Genomic DNA, 16,963 nt, shown 5'->3' with positions numbered 1-16,963 from the left:
GAATTTAATAATAATTTAATTTATGATTATTTATTAAAATTATTATGACCATTGGAAAATTATTGTGCTGATTTCACAATAATATTTATAAACATTGATAAATTATTTATTATAATCAATCATACTTGTTTTTATTTTCATTCGTTTCTGGCATTTATTAATTTTATCATTATATTTACAATTAATATTACTTGAACAAAAAACAACAATCGCCCACAGCACACGATACAAATTCTCTCCAAAAAAGCAACTTTTCTAATTCGTACATTATTTATTTTTATTTATAAAAACTAACTTTCACGGAAGTTCAATATGAAAAAAAATAAAACAAATTAATAAACAAAATATACATATTTATTGTTTTGAGATTTATAATATTTTTATCCTTTTTAAGATTGATGATAAGTAATTGTTAGTCTGTACATTTGACGTTGAATTCATGTAGGATCAAATGATAAAAAAAATTATATTTTTTAATAAAAAATAATTCAATTAAAGTATCAACAAAAATCTGAATGATATGTGATATGAAAGTACAATTTTGTTTTTAGAATTAAATTGCACAAAAAAAAAAAATATATATATATATTAACAATTAGTTTATTCGCATAAATTGTGAGCAAAAATAATAACAGTCATTAAATGACATAAAATTGAATCAAGTAAGATGAAAAAAAAAAAAAAAAAAAGAGATAATAATTCTTTTCATTCTAAAAATATATACAAAAGCCAATATACTAACTAGCTATTCTTTTCTTTTTTTTTTTTTATTTCTTAAATTTATTTTTTATGTTTTTTCTTTTTTCAAATTGTAAAAAATCTGGTTAAGCAAATTTGTTGTAAACAAATTGCATTCATAATTCCTAAAAATTGAAAAAAAATAATAATAATATATATATATGTATTTATTTATATATTTATTTATTGGTTCCTAGTTGAAGTGAAATTTGAATTGGAAGGGTGAGCCTTGAAATTGATGGAACTCTTGGAAGGGATTGAAACCTGAATGTTTACCAGATTCAGGATCAAGTGGATCTTCACCACGATCAAATTTAGCTCTTTTTTCTTGATCAGTCAGTACTTCTTTGGCAGCAGCAATATCAATAAATTTTTTTTCAGCTTGTTTTTTTTCATTACCTTCTTGAAAATTATCTGGATGCCATTTTTGTGCAGCTTTTCTATATGCTTTTATTATTTCACGTTTTGTTGCACTTCTTGAAACACCAAGTATTTTATAATAATCTCTACTTTCTGACATTTTTTGTCGTTGTTGTGCTTTTTGTAACATTTCTTTAATTTTAACATTACCAGAATCAATTTTTAATGCATCATTTAATGTTCTAATAGCATCATCATAAAGTTCAGCTGATAAATATGCTTCAGCAGTATCAATAAGTATATCTTCATCTTTTTTTATTTTAACAGCTTCAAGACAATTTTTAATTGATAATGTTGTATCAGTATCTTTAGCACATTTACAAATACTATGATAACCATGATATCTAACATTTTCCATATCTTTTTCTAAATTTAATAATGATTTTGCTGAATTAATACATTTATTATAATCACGTAATTCTTCAGCTTTTGATGCATCATTTATATTTTTATATATTTTTTTAATTTTCTTATAAAGTTCTGAACAGGGTTTGTGATCTTGATCAAGTTTTAAACATTCACGAATTTCTCTGTAAAAAAAACAAACCACAATATTATTTTATTTATTCATAGTATTTTTAATTTTAATAATAATAAAAAATAATAATAATTACTTTAGTGCATCCTCAACATTTCCAAGACGATAAAGCATTGATGAAAGTTTATAATATCCATTTGTATTATCAGATACTAATTTTGTTGTAAAACGTATATCTGATATGGCACTTGTAATATCATCATGATAATCAATATAAAAATCAGCTCTTAGTTCACGTAATTTAACTGACCAAGGACATACTTCAATAATTTTTGTTAATAAATCAATAGCACCATGATAATCTTGATTTTGTACCATTAATTCAAAATCATCATAATCATATTTTGCTTGACGAGTTTTAGCAAGACCATCATTTGCTTCTTGATTATTAATTTCAAAATTTAATACATTTATATATTCATTTTCAGCTTCATTAAATTCTGCTTGTTTTAATAAAACATGTGCACGTTGAAGTCTTGCTGGTGTAAAATCTGATTTTAATTGTAATACTTTTTGCCAATCTTGTGATGCTTGTTTTGCTTTACCAAGTGCCAAAAATACTGTTCCACGTTTATAATATGTTAAATAATTATTTGGATCACCATCTAAATTATCAAAAATTAATTTATTATTATCATGACACAATTATGAACCACGTCAACACATTTTACTCAAGGTCAATCATAAAAAAACCACAACAAACATAATAAATAAAAATAATTTTAAAATTACCAATAGCAGCATGATAATGTGTCAATGCATCACGAAATTGTCCTTTTGCCAAAAAGTCCCTTCCTAAATCCAGATGTTTATCAACTTCTTTTTGTGACACACTACCACCAACTAAAATTTACAAACAAAATATTATCAACAATAGCTGCTTAAAAAAATAATTAATTTAATTATTAAATATTTAAAATAAAAAACAAAATTAAATTAAATTTAAAAAAAAATTGCACAGGTTAGAACAAAAATAAAAACTCACCGTCCGGTGATAAATTCAGCAACACCAATAACAATCCGCAATGAAACATTATTAATTAATTATGATTAATTATAATGTAAAATAAATTTAAAAAAAAACTAAAACATCAAAATTGAGCTATTCAAAACAAATGTTCTATTTCAAATTTTAATAATAATTTCAATAATATATATAAAAAAAATCGAATGACTTTTTATGGGTTTAACAATAAACTGTTTCTGTGTGTGTTTCTTATACATATAAATAAAATCCACACAATTATAGATAACACCACCATTGCGATCGTGGTCTTATGTGATTGGTCCAACACACTCTCTCATATTCCTCGACAGCTGGTTGAATTAAAACCATCTAGCGGCTATCAACCACAACTTTATTTATTTATTTATTTTTATTTTTTTTTATATACAACAAAAAAAAACGGGACGGGGGGTAGGAAAACAATCATCATCCATACAGTGGCTCCCTCAATGTTCATGTTTTGACTCATCATCATTGAGAGAGAGGGGAGAGAGACAGAGAGAACAGGAGAGAGAGACTGAGTTTTCACGTCACGTTAAATGGCAGAATTATTATATCGGTCTACTTGAAAATTTATAATAATTCATAATTCAGTGATCGATATCAATAACAATATATTAAAATATCATTTTTACAATCAATAATTTTATATTTAATATAAACAATAATATAACTGTGTTTGGTGATTCAATTAATCATTAAATTGCTTCATCAATTTTGTGTTTTGTTGTTTTTTTTTTTTTTATTCAACTTTCAACATTGGTAATTTTGCTACGAACAGAAAGGATGGCGACTTGACCCCGCGAATAATGGAACACTGTACTCAACGGTACGTATTATTATTAATTTTTTTTTTTTTATTTATTTATAATTTTATTTTTATTATTCGGAGATGATGTTTTTTTTTCAAATATTATGAAAAATATATATACAGTGACAAATGAATGTTAAAAGATTATTGACTAATTTTTTTGGTATTTATTTTTTTTTTTTTTCAGTTTTATTACAGCTTTTTTTTTTTTTTTTTGGTTATTTGTGAGGTGATGTGAATTGTTAATGGATAAATTTGATTTCAACGTTGGGACACGGTGATTATATTGCTGTCTCTTTATTTGTCTTTCTTACTCTTGTGTTATTTATTTTTTTTTATTTTTTTTTTCACCTGTGTCTGTCTTTTTTATTAGACTCTCTTTGTTCAATGTCCATGCCTCGATTGGTTTAAAATTTTTCAAGTGGAAAATGTTGATTATTTATATTTTTTTTTATCATCATCAACAAATTATCATTTAAATTTTTGTTATTTATTTATTATTTTTGACTATTGTTATGATTATTAGATGAGTGATATTGCATATGTATATTTACATCTTGATTGCGACAGTATTGTGATATTTGTGGCCCAGAAAATTGTGTTGAAGACCTTGATCGTGACTAATTTACTTTTCATAATGAATTATTTATTGATGATATTCTGTTTGCTGCAAGTCCGCTTGCAGAATATTCGGGAAAATTTTTGTGTAGATAATTAATGTTTGTTTTTGTTTTATAATATTTTTTTTTTTTATTTCTAGAAAGTTGATTGTATGTGGTGGATATACCTATATATATATATATATGAACTGAAAGTATGATAATAATTTTGTTTTATATTTTTACTTTTGTTGCAGATTGTTACTTTGAGATTTTCTCAAAAAAGTGCTTCGCTGATAACAAAGTAAGTTGTTTTTTATGAATTTACAAATAAGAAATTTCATAAATAAGTAAGTAATAAGATAATAATATAATTTGTTTGTCATTTATAGATGGCTGAAGTTGATCCAGAAACGTTATTGGAATGGCTCAGTATGGGCCAGGGTGATGAGCGAGACATGCAGCTCATCGCTTTGGAACAATTGTGCATGTTACTACTTATGTCCGACAATGTCGATCGTTGCTTTGAAATGTATGTATATTTTTTTTTTTTTACTCTTTTTTTATCTCAATGAAAGTTACTGTGTAATTTTTAAATTAACACTTGTTTATTTTTAATTTGAGTGAAAGTTATACCTATAACCTGATCTTGGTATTTATTTTTTATTTTAAAAAATTATTTTAATGCTTTTAAAAATATTAAAAGAAAATTAATTTATTATAATTTATTAATTTTAAAAGTAATTAATTATGTATATTCTTTAAAATAATATGGCTTCATCTTTTACCCTCATTGACCATTTCAAGCAATTAATCTTGACAAAATAAATGTATATTAAATATTTTTTCTAGATGTCCACCAAGAACATTTTTACCAGCATTATGCAGAATATTTTTAGATGAACAAGCACCAGATTCTGTTCTTGAAGTAACTGCACGTGCAATAACATATTATCTTGATGTATCAGCAGAATGTACACGTCGTGTTATTGCAATGGAAGGTGCTGTTAAAGCAATATGCGGTAGATTATCTGGTGCTGGTTTAGGTTCACGTACAAGTCGTGATTTAGCTGAACAATGTATCAAAGTATTGGAACTTGTTTGTGCAAGAGAAGCTGGTGCTGTATTTGAAGCTGGTGGTTTACCATGTTCTTTATGTTTTATAAGAGAACATGGTGCACGTGTACATCGTGATACATTACATTCAGCAATGGCTGTTGTATCACGTTTATGTGGTAAAGTTGAACCACAAGATAAAGCATTACCTGATTGTGTTGAAGCATTGTCAATATTATTAAGACATGAAGATGCTCATGTTGCTGATGGTGCATTAAGATGTTTTGCATCATTAGCTGATAGATTTTCAAGACGTGGAACTGATCCAGCACCACTTGCTTGTAATGGACTTGTTGTAGAATTACTCTATAGGTAAGTTAATCATTTATCATTTAAATTTAGTTTTTAAATTTCATCATAAATTGAAATCAATTTTTTAAAATAACTTGTTTATTTTTAAAATTCTTTGATAAGATAAGAAAATATTATTCATAGTTTTACATTGAAAATAATAATAGTAATAATAAACATTGTTAATGACATACTTATTAGTCACAATTTAACGATCGATTGATGAATCATTTCATCAAAATGAAAGAAAAAAATTAATTATAAAAATAATATAATAATGATTATTTTTATTATTATTATTATTAGGTTATCTAATGCAGCTGGTCCAGGTGCATCAGCAACAGCAACATCAAGTAATCCAAAAACTCCACCACCATCAAGTACATCATCAACAATGCCAACACCAGAAGCAAAATCATGTGCATCAGTATCAACAATAATAAGTTTATTATCAACATTGTGTCGTGGTTCACCAACAATAACATATGATTTATTACGTTCACAATTACCAGATGCAATTGAAAAAGCAGTTAAAGGAGATGAACGTTGTGCTCTTGATTCAATGAGACTTGTTGATTTATTACTTGTTTTATTATTTGAAGGACGTTCAGCACTTGGTCGTGGAGGTAGTGCTAGTAGTAGTGGTGCTAGTGGTAGTGCTGTTGCTGTTGGTGGTGCTGGTGGTTCATCTGGACAATTATTACCAAGATTAAGAAGACTTGATAGTGCTGGTGAAAAATCACATAGACAATTAATTGATTGTATTAGATCAAAAGATACTGATGCACTTATTGAAGCAATTGATAATGGTGGTATTGAAGTAAATTTTATGGATGATGTTGGACAAACATTATTAAATTGGGCATCAGCATTTGGTACACAAGAAATGGTTGAATTTTTATGTGATCGTGGAGCTGATGTTAATAAAGGACAACGTTCATCAAGTTTACATTATGCAGCATGTTTTGGTAGACCAGCAATTGCTAAAGTATTATTACGTCATGGTGCTAATCCAGATTTACGTGATGAAGATGGTAAAACATCATTAGATAAAGCACGTGAAAGAGTTGATGAAGGACATCGTGAAGTTGCTGCAATTTTACAATCACCTGGTGAATGGATGTTACCAACAAATCAAGAACATAAAAAACCAGATAATAATAATGACATTGATAATTTTACTGAGCCAAAAGGTGATCCAGAAATGGCACCAGTATATTTAAAACGTTTATTACCAGTTTTTTGTTCAACATTTCAATCAACAATGTTATCAAGTGTTAGAAAATCAAGTTTGAGTTTAATTAGAAAAATGGTACATTATATACAATCAGATTTACTTGTTGAAACTTGTGGTGATGATAAAACAGCTGGTTGTGGAGCTATGCTGGTTGAAGTTATTGCAAATGTTCTTGATAATGAGGTAAGAAATTTATTATTATTTTTAAATAATATATTGTATTCTATATTATCTGATAAATCTCGGAATTTTTTTCTCATCAAAGACAAATGAAATATGTAATTATTCAAATTTTTAGATAACAATATCGGGATTATTTTTTACAGTGAAAAAGACTCAGAGTATTTATACAGCTTTGATGTGATTTTATTTACAGGAAAATATGTCAAAATTTAATTTTAAAAAAATGTACTTATATTGGACGCAGGCAGACAATAAGCGCGAATTTGTTTCAGTGACTTAGACTAAGAATTGTTTCACAGGAAATTGAGATTAAGTCAACGCCACCACCGCCTCCGCCCCTCAAGTCGATTGTTGGCCCCAAATTGCCCTGCCTTTCGTCTCGCAAGTCTTCCAGTTCCCAGAACTACATTATCGATAAAACGGTAACATCCGTTTTTTCATCATCTTTATTTTTTTTGTTAAATTAAATTAAATATTCTTTTTTCTATTTTTTTTTTTTTGTTTCTCACCTTGTTGCCTTTTAGCTAAAAAACAAAACAAAAAAAAAAAAAAAAATTCTTTGTTGTTAATGAGAGTCTGAGAATCATACATGAATATACATGTTTTTTTTTTTTTTTTTCATGTTTAACAATGCGTTTTGAGATCTAACCGAACTTACGCATGTGAATTTGGTAGCAAAAAAAAAAAAAAAAGAAAAAGTTGAATCAACATTTTAAAAATATTGTTGCCTCTATCCCTAATTTTTAATTAATTTTTTAATTATTATTTGTTATTTTTTTGTTCGTTTTGTTGATTTTAATTTTACTTAATTTTTGTTTATTTAAATAACATGCGAAGGATTTGACAAACTTGATAGCCGGAGGCGGATCACAGGCGAGACTGGATTATAGTCAAAATTATTAACTGGTTTTTTCTTCCTTTATCATTTTATTATTACAATAATTATACTTTTGTATTTATTGTTTTTTTTTTTCATTCATTTTCATTTGTTTTAATTATATTTATATTATTTTTCTTTCAATAATAATATGGCCGAGCTTCCAAATGACGCGAATGTTCTCTGCCTGCTGCGATAGGATTTTTTTTCGTTATTAAAAAAAAAAGAAACAAAAAATACATTCATATAGATTTGTCAGTGTAAATCAATGATGATTGTTCCTTGGTTTGCTTGCACTGTTTAAATATTGTTTATTTAATTTTATAAAAAGCTCAATGTATTTTTTTTAAATTACATAATATTACTTGAGCTTTATATAAAATTAATAAACAATTAAAAAATAAATAATATATTGTTTGTGTTTTAATTATTTGTTTATAAATAATAAAATAAATAATAATTAATTTGTGTTATCTTGTTAATCTATAGGAAGATGAAGATGGTCATTTGATAGTTTTACAAATGATACAAGATTTAATGATGAAAGGAAAAGATGAATTTCTTGAACATTTTGCAAGATTAGGAGTTTTTTCAAAAGTTGCTGCACTTGCTGGACCACAAGAAACAACACCAGAACCAGAATCAGAATCAACAATACCTGGTGATGAACATAGACTTGAAGATGCTAAAGAATTAATTGTTGGTCGTGCATATCATTGGCGAGATTGGTGTATTTGTCGTGGACGTGATTGTCTTTATGTATGGTCAGATGCTGCTGCACTTGAATTATCAAATGGAAGTAATGGATGGTTTAGATTTATTCTTGATGGTAAACTTGCAACAATGTATTCAAGTGGAAGTCCAGAAGGTGGAACTGATACAAATGGTAAAATATATATATTTTTATTATTTTTCTTAGTGTGGAAATTTTTTTTCTATTAAACTCAAAAATAAATTGAGAAAATTTAATTTTTAAATTCATAATATATTTATTTTTTTTTTTATTATTAATTATCATTTGTAATTAACGTTGAGATGTTGCCAATAGTATTTAGTAAATAACGCATTTTTCATTGTTTTATTTTTCAACTAACTGACAACAGGAAAAGGAAGGAATACTGAATCACTCACAACAGAAGGTAAATTATATATTTTCTTGTTTCTTTCTACAATTAAAACAATTAATGTCATGTTTATTATTGAATTAATAATATCATTGAAATATAATGAATGATAATTTTATAGAAAATCGTGGTGAATTTTTGGAAAAATTACAACGTGCAAGAAGTCAAGTTAAGCCAAATTCAGTTAGTCAACCGGTATTATCGAGACCAGGTCCAACAAGATTAGTTGTTGGTAATTGGGCATTGTCATCAAGAAAAGAATGTGAAGTATTTATACATAATTCTGATGGTCAACAACAAGCAACAATATTACGTGAAGATTTACCTGGCTTTATATTTGAATCAAATCGTAGAACAAAACATTCATTTACTGCTGAAACAAGTTTAGGTAAGAGTTGTTCTTGATGATGATTATTATTTAAATAAATTGGAGGATTATTAATGATATATATTTTCTATTTTTTAGGTCCTGATTTTGCAGCAGGATGGGCTGGTAAACGTGGTAAACGTTTACGTTCAAAAATTGAAGCAATTAAACAAAAAGTAAAAACACAAGCACAAGAAATATATGAAAATTATTTTAAAGCAGCTCAAGCACAACCACGTGGTGTTGTTGGTAAACTTTCAGCAATTGTTAATCAAATTGAAAGAGCATGTCAAAAACAATTATCTGGTAATCGTGAATGGCGTAATGTATTACAAATATCATTGGAAGAATTAAAATTATTATTAAATGAAGAAGGAAGAGTATCAGCATATGAATTACATTCAAGTGGTCTTGTACAAGCATTATTAGCATTATTAGCTGGACCAACAAGTACAATACAATTACCATCATCACGTTTAACAAAATTACGTTTACAACGTATTGCTGTATTTAAATCATGTTTTAATTCAACAAATACAAATGATGATAATAATTCAGCTAAAATACTTGTACAAAAATTAATATCTGTACTTGAATCAATTGAAAAATTACCAGTATATTTATATGATACACCTGGTTCTGGTTATGGTTTACAAATATTAACAAGACGTCTTAGATTTAGATTAGAAAAATCACCATGCGAATCAGCTTTAATTGATCGTACTGGTCGTAGTTTAAAAATGGAACCATTAAGTACAATACAACAATTGGAAAATCATTTATTAAAAATGGTTGCAAAACAATGGCATGATCATGATAGATCAACATTTACATTTGTTAAAAAATTAAAAGATATTGATAAATTAACATTTCAATATCAGCATGATTTTGATGAAAATGGTATAATATATTGGATTGGTACAAATGGTAAAACAACAAATGAATGGATTAATCCAGGACAATATGGTCTTGTTGTTGTAACATCAAGTGATGGTAGAACATTACCATATGGACATCTTGAAGATATATTAAGTCGTGAACAAAATGCACTTAATTGTCATACAAATGATGATAAACGTGCATGGTTTTCAATTGATCTTGGTGTATGGTTAATACCAACAGCATATACACTACGTCATGCACGTGGTTATGGACGTAGTGCATTACGTAATTGGTCATTTCAAGTATCAAAAGATGGTATTAGTTGGATAACAATAATAACACATTGTGATGATTGTTCATTAAATGAACCAGGTAGTACAGCAACATGGACATTAGAATCACCAAATGATGAATTACAAGGATGGCGTCATTTACGTTTACAACAAACTGGAAAAAATGCATCTGGACAAACACATTATTTATCTGTATCTGGATTTGAAGTATATGGTGAAGTTACTGGTGTTTGTGAAGATTTAGGAAAAGCAGCACGTGAAGCTGAAGCTGGTGTTAGACGTCAAAGAAGATTAATAAGAACACAGGTATTACGTCATCTTGTTAGTGGTGCAAGGGTTGCTAGGGGTCTTGATTGGAAATGGAAAGATCAGGATGGTATACCACCTGGTGAAGGTTCTATAACTGGTGAATTACATAATGGTTGGATTGATGTTACATGGGATCATGGTGGTTCAAATTCATATCGTATGGGTGCTGAGGGAAAATATGATTTACGAATTAATAGTAATAATAATACATTGGATGGGGGTGGTAGTGGTGGTGGTGTTGGCATTGGCATTGGCATTGGTGGTATTGGTTGTTGTGGTAGTGGTGGTAGTGGTGGTAGTGATATAAAAAATAAAAATTCAAGTGGTATATTAACGGGAAGAAAATCAAGTAGTACAACAAGTTTACCAGATTGTACTGATATTAGTTTAAGGGGTTCAGTTGTAACATCTGATCAAACAGCAAGTGTTGATAATTTAATAGCTAAAAATACTGCTGAAACAATTGCTGAAAGTGTTTTATCAATTGGTAAAAGTGAGGCTGTTGTTGCTGTTACTGGGGAGGGTGGTGCTGGTTGTACAACTGGTGAACTTTCTGTTGTTTTACATCCTCGTCCTGATAATAATGTTACAAGTGATCTTGCAACAATTGTTGAATCTTTGGCATTGAATACTGATTGTACATCAAATAGTAATAGTAATCGTGCATCAAGCAGTTCTAAACCACTTTTTTCAACTTTGAGGGGAAACAAGGTAATTCATTGGTTTTACGTTGTCTTGAAAAAACAAAAAAAAAAAAGGGGAGGGTGGTTTTTTTTTAGTTTTTTCTCATTTAAATTTTCTTCTTCTTTTTTTTCTCATTTTTTCGGTTGTTTTATTTTTTTGTTTAATAATATTTTTCATTTATATTGTTGTTATTTATATTTATGATTTTTTTTGTGTTGGGTATTTATTTATTTTTCTATATGAAATTTTCAAAGAGTGTTTAGAATTATTATTATTATTATTACTATTATTCGTGATTGGCTTTTCTATTTTTTTAATTTTTTGTTTGTATCGTAATTTATCCATTTTCATCAATTTTTTCTCGTACATGTTGTGTCTCATGTCTATTTATAAATAATAAGTAATAAGTAATATTTATTTCAAATTAATTTTTTTGAAATTAATGTAACTAAAATTGTTAATTTTTTTTCATTGTTATATGGATTTTTTTTTTTTTTTCTGTGTGATTTTTATTTTAGCCATCAAGTGGTTTATTGAGTCTTGAAGCTGTTGAAGTACTTGATCGTCTACGTGAAGGTGCCGATAGATTACGTAATAATACAAACAGTTTCTTAAGTGGTGAATTACTTGGTTTAGTACCTGTTAGAATATCAGTATCTAATGAAGCTGATGAAAATCCATTAAGAATTCGTACAGTTCAACGAGAAATTCCACCACCATCACCTGCTGGTATGTATTATTATCAACACAAACATTACACTTTATTAAATTCATTAACATCTCCTGCATATATTTTCCTTTGCTAATATATTTTAATATCATAATAATTTCATTTCAATCAATCATTAGTAAAATAATCATATTAAATAATCGTTTATCGTTAAATTAGCAACAAAAGTATGCAGTCGTGATAAAGATGCTAGTTCATCCTCACAAAATCCATCTGGGGGAGGTCCTGTTGTGGTTACCAATCCTATGTCCGTATCTGTACCCAATCTCGCTTGTTCTGATGCTAACAACACTATGGAACCAGCAGCAACAACTGGTTTATTGGAAACGTTTGCTGCAATGGCACGAAGACGTACTTTAGGTTTGTTTTATCACTAAATATTAATAATCCTACATAGCTACATGCTCTTTTAAACATTTTTTGTATGAAACAAATCATAATATTAATAATAAAAAAATGTCAATATCATATAACAATCCCATAAATCATTTTTAGGACCATCTGGTACACAACATATTGCACCAAATTCAAATAATGGATCAAATTCACGTGGACAAAATTCAGTTTCAAGTCTTGTTAGATTAGCACTTAGTTCAAATTTTCCTGGTGGTTTATTGAGTACAGCACAAAGTTTTCCAAGTCTTACAAGTTCAGGACAGGTTACTGGAAGTGGTGTTACAACAACAACAACTGGTGCTAGCCTTGGACAAGCACTTACAATGTCATTAACAAGTACGAGTAGCGACAGTGAACAGGTGAGATATAATTGTTTTTAATTTTAATACGTATATGTAATAAAATATTTTTGCTCGGATTTTATTATTATAAATTTTTTGTAAACTAATGAAACTAATGAAATTCATCTTCCTCAATAAATTAATCTAGTTTTAATGAAAAAATTGATTTTTAATATAATGAGAAGTTGTGGCTACAGGTCAGTCTTGAGGATTTTTTGGAATCATGCGGTGGTGGTATTACAAATTCAAATATAAGTGGTACACGTACTGTTGGTGGTCCAACATTACTTGGTGATCTTGATGATGATGAAGATGGTGTATTAGCTGAAGAAGATGATGATAATGAAGAAAATGATCAAGAAGATGATGATGAAGAAAATGAAGAAGAAGGTGAAGGTGGTGAGGGTGGTGAATATGAAGAAGTTATGGTATCAAGAAATTTATTAGCAGCATTTATGGATGAAGAAACACCACAAAGTACAAAACGTCGTGCTTGGGATGATGAATTTGTATTAAAACGTCAATTTTCAGCATTAATACCAGCATTTGATCCACGTCCAGGTCGTACAAATATAAATCAAACAACTGATTTAGATGTACCACCACCTGGTAGTGATACACAACCAGGTATACGTACTGGTATATCAACAATGCCAAGTTTATCACTTATACTTAAAGGACCAGGTTTACCAGATATACCAGATGTTGAATTAACATTAAATGATTCACATACAAGTATATTTCAAGCTGTACAAGAATTAATGCAATTAACTGAACTTGGTAGTAGACAAGAAAAATTACGTAGAATATGGGAACCAACATATACAATAATTTATAAAGAATGCAAAGATGATGATGAATCATCTGGACGTGCAACACCAATTGTAACACTTTATTCAGGTAAATTAACAAATCAAAATACAAATATATGTACTGTTGAAGATGTATTACAATTATTACGTCATGTTTATGTATTAAGTACAAAAAATAATAGTTATAATGATGATAAAAAAAAAAGTAATAGAGAAGATATTATTATAATTGATAATAATGATAATAATAATGATAATGATGATACATTATGTACAATTAATCCAGATGATTTTACATCTAAAAAAATAACAAATAAAATATTACAACAAATACAAGATCCATTGGCCCTTGCAGCTGGTGCATTACCAACATGGTGTGAAGAATTAGCCCGTAGTTGTCCATTTTTACTTCCATTTGAAACACGTCGTTTATATTTTAGTTGTACTGCATTTGGTGCATCAAGATCAATAGTATGGTTACAAACACAAAGAGATGCTGTATTAGAACGTCAACGTGCACCTGGTTTAAGTCCAAGACGTGATGATAGTCATGAATTTAGAGTTGGTAGATTAAAACATGAAAGAGTTAGTGTACCACGTGGTGATAAATTACTTGATTGGGCTGAACAAGTACTTAAAGTACATGCAAATCGTAAAAGTATATTAGAAGTTGAATTTGTTGGCGAAGAAGGTACTGGTCTTGGACCAACATTAGAATTTTTTGCACTTGTTGCTGCTGAATTACAAAGAAAAGATTTAGGTTTATGGCTATGTGATGATGATGATACAAGTGATATTTTAAAAATATCATCATCTGATGATAATATTAAACCAATTGGTTATTATGTTTCTCGTACTAGTGGTTTATTTCCAGCACCATTACCACAAAGTTCAGAATTATGTAATCGTGCTGTACGTTATTTTTGGTTTTTGGGTGTATTTTTGGCTAAAGTATTACAAGATAATCGTCTTGTTGATTTACCATTATCAAGATCATTTTTAAAATTAATGTGTCATGGTGATATAACAAATAATGTTAATGAAAAAATTGGATTAACTGGTGTTACACAAGAAAGTATGTCATCAAGTATGGCATCAAGTTTTATATCTGATGATGGTGGTGATAATAATAATGATGGTAATGGTATTTATACATCATTAGAACCAATACCATGGTATAGTAATATACTTGATACAGATGATCTTGTATCTGTTGATCCAGTACGTGGTAAATTTATTAAAGATATACAAACATTAATTAATAAACGTGAACGTTGTTTATCTGATGGTTGTACATCATCAATAAATGATGATGATTATTATAAAATTAATCATTCATCTGGTGCATCAGTTGCTATTGATGATTTAGGACTTACAATGACATATTCGGTATGTTCAAAAATATTTCAACATGATCAAATTGAACTTGTTGATGGTGGTTGTGATATACCAGTTACCATTGATAATGCCAAGGAATATGCTGATTTAACAATATCATATTGTTTAAATAAAGGTATAGCACGACAAATGGAAGCTTTTAAAGCTGGTTTTTCAAAAGTTTTTCCAATGGAAAAACTACATGCCTTCAGCCCAGAAGAAGTCAGAGCAATGCTTTGTGGTGAACAAAATCCACAATGGACACGTGAAGATTTGCTCAATTATACTGAACCAAAATTGGGATATACCAGAGAAAGGTACGTTGTTTTAATTTTTTTCTATTTATTTCTATTATTCACGTTATTTATAATATTTGTTTTCTTATTTTTTAGTCCTGGATTCCAAAGATTTGTCAATGTATTAGTATCATTAACTGGGCCAGAAAGAAAAGCTTTTCTTCAATTTGCAACTGGTTGCTCAGCTCTACCTCCAGGTGGTTTGTGTAATCTTCATCCAAGACTGACTGTTGTTCGAAAAGTTGATGCTGGATCAGGTGGTTATCCATCAGTCAACACTTGTGTACATTACTTGAAACTTCCTGAGTACCCAACTGAAAGTCAATTGAAAGAAAGACTTTTAGCTGCAACACGTGAACGTGGCTTCTATCTCAATTAAAACAAAAACAAAAAAAAAACAAAAATTATTAGTCTTACCTTTTATTTGATGGATATTTTTATTGTTATTATTTAAACAAACAAAAACTAAAAAAAAAATAATTGTTTTAATATGTGGCAACTGTTTCCTTTTTTTTTTTTTTTAATACTGGACAAGATGTAATCTTATCTTTATGGGATTAAGAAAAAAAAAAAACAATTTAAAAATCAGCAATTCTATCGGCATAACTCAGTGATACACAAGGCACTTGACGTGTTCGGGATTTAAAATAAATAAATAAAAATATTAGTATATTTAGATGTCAAAATACTTTGATTTTATAATCTAAGATTAAACTAATATCACGTTTTAAAATACGAGAGCGGGAAAGATTAAAAGATTTAGAAAAAAACAAAAAACAAATAAGAAAAGCCAGTGAAATTAAAAGTTTTTCGTTGAGCTTTTTGTTTTTTTTTGTTTTACCACGCTCTCTGTCCACTTTTTGTCTTCATGATAAACCAGGTAAATGCGTATCACATCCTCGAGAATACTCGTACATGTGGCTTATTAATATTATAAATTAAACGTAAACTTCTTAGGCACCGATATCAAATTATTAATTTTTCTCTCTTTTGTATTTATAAACTATTCAGTTTAACAAACAAAAAAAAAAACTGATTTATTCAGCTCTTATGTACATCCTCGACTTTTCAATCTAATGATTTTTCATTTTTTTTTTTTATCCTATAAATTTGTGTTGTATTTATAATTTTTTTCGAGCTTGTTAATTGTAGTAAAACTTATTCTTTTTTTTTTTTAGTTGCCTGAGCTAGAAACAGATAAAAAAAAAAAATAATAAATAAATACACCGTGGTGTTAATCCGATTAATCATTTTCTTTTACAAAGTTTGAAAAAAAAAATCTACACTTTTTTTTTTTTTCTCCATAGGTAAATTATATAATGATATATATAAATATTTAAAAATATACTTTTGCTTTGTGCGATATAAAATTGTTCTTTAATAAAATTCGAGTAATTTACAGAAAGTGATATGAAAATGTGAAAAAAAAAAAAATAAATAAAATAGACATTCGAGTATTCGAAATTTTAAATGCAGAGTGCCTCCATCATGAGCAGCTGAAAAAACTTGGAAACAAATAAATAAATTAATTAAAAT

General features: G+C 28.1%; 2 protein-coding genes across 6 annotated transcripts; one reads left to right on the top strand and one right to left on the bottom strand.

Annotated features, from left to right (window-relative positions):
- Positions 1–14: 14 nt before the first annotated feature.
- LOC122852337 (dnaJ homolog subfamily C member 3) lies at positions 15–3,152 on the bottom strand. The gene is made up of 4 exons (XM_044152097.1): positions 2,682–3,152; positions 2,429–2,539; positions 1,773–2,301; positions 15–1,688 (listed from the first exon to the last, which is right to left on the bottom strand). The coding sequence occupies exons 1-4, from the start codon at positions 2,728–2,730 to the stop codon at positions 932–934; spliced, it is 1,446 nt and encodes a 481-aa protein (XP_044008032.1). The 5' UTR covers positions 2,731–3,152; the 3' UTR covers positions 15–931.
- Positions 3,153–3,425: 273 nt separating this feature from the next.
- LOC122852320 (E3 ubiquitin-protein ligase HECTD1) lies at positions 3,426–16,865 on the top strand. 5 transcript variants are annotated; one of them, XM_044152063.1, is made up of 14 exons: positions 3,426–3,531; positions 4,370–4,416; positions 4,505–4,644; positions 4,965–5,540; positions 5,826–6,939; positions 8,306–8,702; positions 8,920–8,955; positions 9,062–9,328; positions 9,407–10,788; positions 11,994–12,204; positions 12,365–12,565; positions 12,701–12,960; positions 13,140–15,448; positions 15,524–16,865. In XM_044152063.1, exons 3-14 carry the CDS (start codon positions 4,505–4,507, stop codon positions 15,804–15,806), a joined length of 7,176 nt encoding a protein of 2,391 aa, XP_044007998.1. In that variant the 5' UTR covers positions 3,426–3,531; positions 4,370–4,416; the 3' UTR covers positions 15,807–16,865. The 5 variants fall into 5 exon arrangements, with proteins under 5 accessions (XP_044007998.1, XP_044007997.1, XP_044007995.1 ...); XM_044152062.1 differs by having other exon boundaries at positions 13,128–15,448; XM_044152060.1 differs by having other exon boundaries at positions 9,407–11,502.
- Positions 16,866–16,963: the final 98 nt, after the last annotated feature.

The sequence above is a fragment of the Aphidius gifuensis genome, linkage group LG3 (genome assembly GCF_014905175.1).
Source record: "Aphidius gifuensis isolate YNYX2018 linkage group LG3, ASM1490517v1, whole genome shotgun sequence".
In the NCBI taxonomy this organism is placed as follows: domain Eukaryota; kingdom Metazoa; phylum Arthropoda; class Insecta; order Hymenoptera; family Braconidae; genus Aphidius; species Aphidius gifuensis.
The sequence above is the reverse complement of the archived record's forward strand: the minus strand, read 5'-3'. Positions and strand labels throughout refer to the sequence as shown.